This window comes from Cavia porcellus, unplaced genomic scaffold (genome assembly GCF_034190915.1).
Source record: "Cavia porcellus strain 051 isolate PalLab524CR breed Dunkin Hartley unplaced genomic scaffold, mCavPor4.1 scaffold_16, whole genome shotgun sequence".
Classification (NCBI taxonomy): Eukaryota; Metazoa; Chordata; class Mammalia; order Rodentia; family Caviidae; genus Cavia; species Cavia porcellus.
This window is the reverse complement of record NW_026947499.1, coordinates 22,333,266-22,343,577: the sequence shown is the minus strand read 5'-3', so window position 1 is coordinate 22,343,577 and position 10,312 is coordinate 22,333,266. Positions and strand designations below refer to the sequence as shown.

Here is a 10,312-nt window from a genome sequence, read left to right as displayed (position 1 = left end):
TAGAAAGATAAGTACAAATCTCATACTATCTGCTTAGCATACACACACACACACATACACACACACACACACACATGACTTGCAACCTAGTACAATTTAACTTTCCTTTTTTAAAAAAGAATATTGTTTTAGTTGAATTTACAAAAGTGATTAATGATAAAGTAGAATTAGAATCCAGAGTCACTAATTTCTAGACTTTTGAAATTACATTTATGACTAAGAAGGGCACATTATAGTTGATTTAGAAAGGCGTGTAAGGATTCCATCACTACTCCTGAGTGTTCTGTATTATCGAACTTTAAAAAAATTTTTTATTTTAAATAGATTAAGACAAAAGAGGACATAACAAAGCAGATCAGAACAGAACAATGTAAGCAACCCAGTATTTCACCACAAGACAACCCTAACTAATAGTAACTGCCATAATGTCTCTTTCTTTGAAATAGTTGAGCATAACTTCATATACAATAGTATCAAACGTAACAAAATAGTATAAAACCATTCAAGAGAATGAAAGTATTACAGGGCATTCAGAAGCAAATAGCAGAGAATGAACAATGGCTACTATATTATATCATTTTCCACAGAAAATTTGTTTATACTATCGCACATAATAAAATCCAATAAGACACAATATGGTAGAACCAATGGAAACAAAAAAACAAAAGTATGGTAGGACTTCAGAGCAAGATGATATTAAATCAGCACTGGCTATTATAATGTCTTGTTTTCTTCAAAATAGCTGTTCATATTATCACAGATAATAAAATAAAAAAACCAGGATAAAATCATTCCATCTAATGAATGCAAACATTATAAGGCTTCAAAGCCATGTAATGGAGAGTCATGATTACCAAAAACTTATGTACTCTTACCATTTCTTACACTAGGGAGACTATACAGTATTTATACATTTAAGTTTGATTTATTTGGCTTATGAGTATGGTCTCAAGTTGTGTCCATTTATTTATAAATATCTCAATGAGATCATTCTTTATAGCTGAGTAGTATTCTACTGTATAAAAATATCACAACTTTTTTATCCATTCCTCAGTTGATGACACTTAGGTTGTTTCCAAGATCTGGCTATTACAAATTGTGCTGCTATAAACAGGTGCATATATATCACTGTGATATGATGCTTTCAGTTCTTCTGTGAATATGCCTAAAAGTGGAATAGCTGGGTCGAATGGGACTTCCAATACCAACTTTTTGAGGAATCTCCAGACTGATCTCCACAGTGGTTGCACCAGTCTACACTCCCACCAAAAGTGCAGGAGAGTTCCTTTTTCCCCACAGCTTCTCCAGCATTTGTTGTTGGTAATTCTCTTAATCCTGGCCATTCTTTCAGGAGTTAGATGGAATCTCAGTGTTGTTTTAACTTGCATTTTTCTAATGAGTAATGATGATGAATATTTTTTCATGTATTTATTTGCCATTTGTATTTCTTCATCTGCAAACTACGTATTCATCTCAGATGTTCATTTTCTTTTTTTTTTATGTGTGCTTCTGAGGATTGAACCCAGGACCTTATTCATGCATGGCAAGAGCTGTACTACTGAGTCACATCCCCAGGCTTAGTTCAGTTTGACTTAATAGTAATTTGACGTTATGATGGCATGAACGCTGACTGATACACAATCATTTTTACTTTCAGTATGGAATTAAATAACTTATATAAGATACTCAATACTTTACTATAGAATAAGCTTTGTGTTAGTTGATTTTTCCCAACTGTAGGCTACTGTAAGTGCTCTGGGCACTTTTAAGGTGACTGGACTAAGCTATGATGTTCAGTATATTAGAGACATTAATGTGTCTTTGATTTATAACATTTTCTATCAACTATAGATTTATTGGGGGCATAACTACACTGGAAATTGAAGATTATCTGTACTTGTTTTTCACTTATCAAATGCTGTGGTAGTTTTTGACCCTGCATATATGAGGACTTTATAACTCTCTAGAGTTCTTTTTGACCTCAGATATGGTTGAGTTGGTGCCTCAGTATACAATTGGCTAATGCAAGTTCCCTCTCTCATTTTATTGGATATCATAGTCCCATTCTCCTTTCCCCTTCTGGGCTTTTACTCTTGGTTATTTCATCTATGTCCTTCCACTCTGTCTTTTAATATATATATTTAGACATATGTATATCATTGAAAAAGCAATGTTTTGTCCATATTTCTGTACAATATCTAGGTCCTCTGTAAAAAAAATGCTAGTGTTTTCCTGAAAATAACGCCTAACTAGAGATCAAAAATTCTAGTGGCAGCTCAGCTTGCTCTTGCCTTGCCTGCCATTACAAGTTAGCCACCAAGCAAGAGAATAGTGAGGTAGAATCTTCTGTATGACACTGACCATTACCATGGTAACGACTAGCTATTAGCTACAGCTGATGTTTATTTTCTTCAAGGGAGGCGCTTATGCCGCTGAGCTAAACCCCCAGCCCCGATGTTTATTTTCTTGTTAGGTCTTATTTTCAGGGAAACATAGTATGTAGATTAAGAGAATTACTATTATCATCTCTTGTTACCAGGGAGTTTATGGAATCGTGTAAGTTAACAGCTAGGAATCACTTAGAAATCATCAGTTTCATGTCCCTCTTTATTTGACAAGGAGATAGAGACTCAGAGTCTTCTTTTAAATGACTTGTTTCAAAAGCATTGACTATATTTATTGAAAGTCTGTACTGGACAAGGTCTTAAGACACCAGGCATACTGAGGGTATGGAGGTTAGTGGCACAGGCCCTGCCCTTGAGTAGATAGTCTTGCAGGAGACATTTAGGGGAGTCCTAGTGGGCCATGAGCTTTCCACATCTTTTTTGCTATTAGACATTGGGCTCACAAAAGACCCACAGATGATCTGATTTAGGGATATATTCCACTGCTCCTTCTTTTTAAAAAAAATTTTATTTAAAGAAAGACTAAACAAAACAGAGAATGGGTAGAAATAATACACAAATTCAAAGAAAAAATAAACAGTAAGAAATCACTAGTTGATGTTTACGTACTGTCCTCATTACGAACAGTTGTTCAAGATACAAAAATGGAACATATAAAGTGGGAATTCAAACAGCAAGACTGTAAAGTTCTGTTCAACTATCCAACAAACACTTAGTAATATGGTCACCAATTCTATACACTTAAACATACATGCATATCCATATCTTAATTTATGTTGAGATTAAACAAACTATGCAGGCTAAAATCATTCTGAACAAAGAATAATAATATTGCTGAATTTCACATCATGACATTCTGCGGTCAGCACTGGGTACTGTAGTGTCTTTTTTAAAAAAATTCTATTCAAAGAAAGACTAAACAAAACAGCAAATGGGTAGAAATAATACATATTTTCAAAGAAAAAAATAAGCAGCAAGAAATCACTAGTTGATGATTACAGATTGTCCTCTTACAAGTTATTCAAGATACTAAAGTGGTCACTGCTCCTTCTTTAATCCTCTCCTTTTCATTTTCATAATTTCCCACCTTCCCATGTTTGTCTTGCCTGCTGGTTCTGAAAAGGACTAGTCAAGTTCCCAGCTGGCCTCTCCGCTCTCCTGTTCTTGTTTTGCCTAATGTGTCTCTTCTGACTTTGGGATATCCTAAGTATCCTGGTCAAGTACAGAGTCATCATCTGATTTTATCCCTGTGTTTCCAGATTGGAGCCTCTCTCTTCTCCAGTAACATTGGAAGTGGTCATTTTGTGGGTCTCGCCGGGACAGGAGCAGCTTCGGGCATTGCTGTTGGAGGCTTTGAATTTAACGTGAGTAACATAAAGCACCACTGTGTTTTACTGATAGAAAAGCTTCTACTAAGCTGTTTTTCATTGCTATAATGATATACCTGTGGCAGGCTGACTTTATAAAGAAAATAGGCCACTTAGCTCATAGTTTTGGAGGCTGAAAGTCCAAAGAGCATGGTGAGGGCTCTTGTGAATCCCTCTTGTCTGTATCACCTCCTGACAGATAGCAGTGGCAGGAGCACGTGTGAGAAGAAGATGTCACATTGCCCAGGAAAAGCCAAAAATTCTGGGTGAGGCCAGGCCCAGGCTTTAAAAATTAAAAAAAAATTAGTATATATTTTCTGCACATAATGATCACATTCATTATGGGAGAAGTGTATATGTACTTAACACATCATAATTCTTTTTTTGTTTGCCTGTTTTTTTTTTTTTTCTTGAAACAGAGTTTCACTATGTAGGTCAGGGTGGCTTTGAACTTATAATGCACCCCAGGCTGGCCTCAAACTCCTGGTGATCCTCCTGCTTCATCTTCCTAAGTACTGGGATTCTAAGGGCTCTTAGGGACTTGGTGCATGTACCCAGCGTTTCATCCTCTCTTTAATCTCATGTTCTTTCCCCCTGCTTCCATGGCTCAGGCTTTTGTAACAGCCTCCATTCAGAGTGACTAGGGGTTTCTCTGAACTACCTTAATTCCCTTCCTTGAGTAGCAGCCTCAGGAACCCGAGGATTTCCTACTACTCCTCACCCCCTAAAGGTCTCACCGTCTCCCACTACTCTAAGACTAAGCTTCCAACGCATACACTTTTAGGGGGTTCATTAAATCATACTCCAAACACAGCAGAGCCTTAGCAGTCAGCCAGTTCCATGTATGTTCAGAGTAGCTTGCAATGTTAGAAAGCCCCTCAGAGATACCCTGGAGTGCAGATGGGAGAGCCTGGCTTTAGGAGCTCAAGTCCTTTTTCCTTCCACCATAGCAGCATGACAAATCCACTTAAATAAGATGCTAGGATTTTTCTTTCTCCTTGCTGTTAAAAAGACAAGGCTCTAGTACGCTTCTTACTATATCATTATTATTCTTGAAATGCTATTTTACTCTTTATTTTAGGGTCTTTTTATTTTTGGCCTTTCTTTTTTCTTTTTTGGCACCAGGAATCAAACTGAGGGCCTTGTGCTTACAGGGCAGGCATCATACTACTGAGTTACATCTTGGGCTATACTCCTTATAAATTAGGGAAGATGCAAAGGAAGACATTTCTCTGGCTGGGACTCCAGGGTTTGATGTTAGTGGGCAGCTTCATTGCCTCCCCTCTATCAGTGACCCATTTTCTGTTTCTTTGAGCCATTCGGGCCATGAAAGTCTTCAATTCTCACCTAGGTGGCTGTGAACATCAGAGTGACAACAGTCACTACAAAAAGTATGGGGTGATTTTTCTGGGCTAAGGGTTTTCCTGATTTAAGTCTATCTCTTGTTTCGGTTTCAGGCCCTGATTTTTATGGTCGTGCTGGGCTGGGTGTTTGTCCCTATTTACATTAGGGCTGGGGTAAGTATCTGTTCTGTTGTACTAACAAATATGTGTATGAGTTTGATCATTCTGGAAGTTAGAGGACACTTCATGGGATAAAGGACAGCGACCTATGAGTTGGCTTTCACTCCCATGTTGTAAAATAGTTTCTGACTGCACATAGCAGAATTAAATAGCTCCCTGGGTCTTATCAGTCCAGATTCATGACTCATCCCTCTGAGAAGGTCCCCTAAGAAATTCCACACTATTCAGATTCCTCTGAAGCATCTTATCCTCTTACTTTGGGTGTATCCTTGCACTGTATTCCTGTGAATTTGCTCTTGATGTCCAGACTCTGCTCATATAGGCTGGAGGGAAAGAGCTATATTTCTCTCTCATTTATGTATTTCAGCAGCTCTAGTTTGCTGATCATGCGCCTGGTACTCAGCTTTCAATTGCTCCCTTATCTCCCTGAGGTTTATATAGGGCAACTTTGCTATCACTTGTTCAGTGAGACATAATGAGCACCTCCTGTGGTTCATGTATATGTTGGTTGCTAGAAGCAGCATGGGAGAAACACAGGGCAGACTCCACATCTTATGGAGGCTTAGAGATTATTGGTGACACATATCTGGTCCCTGACAACAATGGGCTCAAGTTGGAGGGAGTAAGACAGGAAGTATGTTTACAATTTGCAGAAAGAAACTGGGAGAATGTTTAGGCAGGCCTGTAACTATAATCCTTGGCACTGCCTGTGGAGGGCATAGTGGCAGTCACATTTAATCTGGCCAACTTCTTTGATGCTTTTGAAAGATGCCACCATAGTAACGATGGCTTGTTTACAGTAGGTGCTTTGTATAGGAATCTATCTCTGTAATTATCTATCTATCTATCTATCTATCTATCTATCTATCTATCTACCCATATGTTCTTTCTTCCTCCAGGGCAAGAATCTACCTCTTTAGTTATGTCCACTCACATGTATATTAAAAACATGTGTTTATTGGGCATTTTCTATGCCTTTGGATAACATTCAGCTACTCTTATAGTGCTAGAGCATGTGTGATTAGAATGAGCTGATGACTGAAGACCAGAGACTATGTGGGTTATTTGTGATTTCTCAGGTCAATAAAGGTTATGAATCTCTAGCCACACTTCTGTGGCTCTGACACCAGGATATATACAAATTTTCTACCTGCTCTGGATCCCGTTACTCTGGCTGATGGTGATCTCCTTTGCATTCCATACAGGTGGTGACAATGCCAGAGTATCTGCGGAAGAGGTTTGGAGGCCAGCGGATCCAGATCTACCTTTCTACTCTGTCTCTGTTGCTCTACATTTTTACCAAGATTTCGGTGAGTACACTACTCTGGGAGATGGACACTGGCTGTTGCAAAGCTGCCTGCTCTCATTTTCCAGCACATGTTGCTCCAACCAGAGGCAGATCTGTGCATCGCTATGAACTTGGTCCCTTAAGCTTTCTTGGTCCTTACAGTGAGGTCACACTTGATGCGTGAAGTAGCCAGTGGCACAGTAGAATTTCTTTCTCTTCTCAGTGCTGCAGGTTGAAACATAACAGGTTTATGAGGGTTCAAGAGAAGCTGCTTTTACAGAAAATGAGAAGAGAATTAGAATATCATCTGATCCAGCCACCCACTACTTTATATATTTGCAAAGGAAATGAAATCGATATGTCAAAGAAATATCTGCATTTCCATGTTTATTGCAGATGATTCACAATAGTCAAGATATGGAATAAATTTCAGGACCCATCAATGAGTGGACAAAGAAAATGTCACACACACACATGCACTCACACACACTCACACACCCTCACAATGGAATACTACTCAGACTTTAAAGTAGGAAGTTAGCATTTGTGACAACAGGATGAACGGGAGGACATTATGTTAGGTGAAAAAAGACAGATGCAGAAAGACACAAATACTATTTGGTCTCATATTATGAGATTCAAAAACATTGAATTTATAGAAGTAGAAAATAGAGTCACAGTTATTAGAGCTTGTAGTAAAAGTGGAGGTTGGGGAGATTTGATTAAACAATGTCAAATTTTAGATAGGTAGGAGAAATAAGTTCAAGAGTTTTATTGTGAAACATAGTGGTGAGAGTTACTCCCAATGAATTTCATTTGGAAAATTGCTGAGAGATTTGTTCTCAACACAGAAAAATATGTAAGGTAATGCACATGTTAATTAGTTCAACTGAACTATTCTACAGTGTACGTGTATTTCAAAACATCAGGTCTTTAGTTGCTAACCCTTTCAGGGATATTTGTTCTCTATAAGCCCAGCCAGCAGAGCTGTGCTTCCACAATTTAGCTTGCTCTCTCTGCTAATTTGGAACTCCAGGCCCCAATTTGCAGACCTGAGATTTCTCAGGGATTGGCTGACCACTGGAGTTTTGAAAGTTGGGAGAGCTCTTGACTGACCCATAGAAACAATCGTTGTATTCCTTCTTTACTTTTCCTTCTATGCAGTGTTCAAGTCAGCTCTTCATGAAGCAAGAACAAAATAAAGTAAATAAAACCCCAAAGAAAAACAAAACAAAACAAAATGAAACAAAACAAAAGCAGAACAAACCCTCCAAAATCCAGGAAACCACTCAAGGTCTAAGATGTTTCCTTGATAGTCCAGAAGATGGTGGGAGGCTTGCTCATACGGTTTTGTTGAAAAACGTTATATTTATCCTCAAAGTGATTGTAGTCTGATTTGAAGCAATAGTGGGATAAAAGAAAGTGAATGATTAGGAGTAAGAAAGAAAATAGGACCTTGCTAAGGAAACTAGGAGAGCAGCTGGAAGAAGTGAGTCTCCAAATTGTTCCGTTGCTCTCTAGCAGGTGATCTGTAACACATGCTACGAACTCTTTAGAGCCGCCTCTTTCCTGGGAAAGCTGGGGTTTGTAATTTCTGTTTTGTGTAACTTGTGGGTGGTGGGAAGGCTTAAGTGAATTTATGTGAAAACATAAAGTGTTACTGAAATATAAAAGGTGATGAAGACGAACATGGCTAATTGAGAGCCCGCCACCCTTTCTAAAGCTCTCTGGGTTATAGAAAGGCAGAGATAAAAATAACATTTTTGTTTGAGATCACTTAAGGAGGGTTCCAGCTGTTTCTCTTTCCAGCATTTATATGATGCTCATTGCTGTCAAAAATGAATGTCACTGACTGTAGTCAGTTTTCTTCCTGGTCTTCCCTTAGTCAGCATCAAAGGTAAAATTAGGCCAATCTCAGCATTTGCAAAAGATCTGTCCTGATATCTGAGCTGGGTTGGATCTGCAATGAGCATTCTACTCTAGTTAGGTACAGTGCTGAAGAAATAGTTGCTGGTGCTTTTATATTCCTGAATATTTAAAGCTGACACAATAACAATATTAAGTAACAGTTTTTTTTTTGGTACTGGGGATTGAACTCATGACCTTGCACTTGCCAGGCAGGCACTTAGACCACTGAGCTAAATCCCCAGCCCACAGTTTTAATTTTTTATTATAGAAAATTTCAAACATACATAAGCAGAGATAGAATAGGATAAGTAGAACTTGTAGACCTAATATCGATTTTTTGACTTTAAGAATTATCAAGGTTTTCCCATTCTTGGTTCATTTATCCTCTTTCAATTTTTGAAAGTGGTTGTCTAATCCAAATACAAGCAACCGTATGATTTCACTTTAAATTCTTCAGAATGCAACTTTGGTTTCTTAAAGCAATAACTATTGTGCTGTTATAATATCTAAAATTTCAGGTGGTTACTTTTTAAAAGTAAAAATATTTATTATTACATATTTGCAGAATATAATAGTTACATTATGGAGAGTTGGTATATGTACATAACACATTTTCATAGTGATTTTTTCATTTAGAAAATTTAATATCTTTCACTTAGATAATTTAATACCCCAAATTTCCTGATTATTTAAAATTTTTTTTCTTGTTGTTTGAATCAGGACCCAAAAATGAGTTTCATGCTTTGTATTTGGTTGTTCTTTCTTAAAGGAAATATATTTGTATAAGTCTTCAGCTTACCACAACTATTTTTGTCTTTTATATTATTATCTTTCTTTCCAGTTCTACATGTGGTAACATGTAGATCATGTAACATGTAGACCATGTAAATTTTTAAAAAAAATTAGGATGTTTGCTTTTTTTGGTTTGATAACAAAAGTTCTCTATGTATCTGGAGCTTACTCTTATCAGATATATAATTACAAATATTTTCTCATATTCTATAGGTTGTCTTTTTTTACTTTCCTGATAGCATCCTTTGATGCACAAAGACCTAGCACAAAGACCTAACACCTTGATGACATTCAGTTTATCTATTTTGCCTTTTGTTGCTCAAGCATTGGTTGACATTTCTGAGACTCCAAATTTAAGGTTGTAAGATTTTATTCTATGTTTTCTCCAAAAAATTTTATAGTTTTAGCTCTTACCTGCAAGATGTTAATCCATTTGAGTTAATTTTTGTACATGGTGTAAGGCAGGGGTCCAAATCCATTCTTTTGCATGTAAGTATCTTGTGCCATCATTTGTTGAAGAGATTTTTGTTTCCCCTTGAAAGGTCTTGAATATGCTCTCATCAAGAAGGCTGATGGGGCTTTTGTCTAAGGAGTTAAGCCTGACAACCAGGAATTAAGCTGTGTCCTTGTGCAATTTCTTGACTAATATTGCTGCCGCCCTTGGCCAGTGCCTTTGTACTTTTTCATACCAGGATGTACTACGATGATTCCGACTCCTCATAATTTTCCTGCTTTCCTTTAGAGTTTGTTTTTGATTACAAAATGAAAACTGGGTTTTCTAGTCTTATTTCACCAAAGAGCAGAGTGCAGAGCCTGCACTGAGAAGTGCTGGGAGGGCAAAGAAATCTGATTTCATCCTCCTAAGGGAGGTAAAGACATTGCTCTAAGAAGAGGAAACAAATGTGAGTGGGAGAGTGAGGAGGTCACGTGAAGGGAATAAAGACATTAGTGAGAGAACTGCCCTTGAGCTGAGCTTGTAAGATGGTATCTGTCTAGTTAGCATGTAAAGAAGGGAACAGGGATTAGAGG

General features: G+C 37.5%; 1 protein-coding gene across 1 annotated transcript in view; it reads left to right on the top strand.

Annotated features, from left to right (window-relative positions):
• The window catches only part of Slc5a1 (solute carrier family 5 member 1), a 64,554-nt gene that overhangs the window by 22,217 nt on the left and 32,025 nt on the right, over positions 1 to 10,312 (top strand). Inside the window, exons 3-5 of the mRNA XM_003478289.4 lie at positions 3,665 to 3,769; positions 5,230 to 5,289; positions 6,501 to 6,605. Of these exons, the coding sequence (XP_003478337.1) occupies positions 3,665 to 3,769; positions 5,230 to 5,289; positions 6,501 to 6,605 (270 nt within the window). The remainder of the gene's footprint in view (positions 1 to 3,664; positions 3,770 to 5,229; positions 5,290 to 6,500; positions 6,606 to 10,312) is intronic.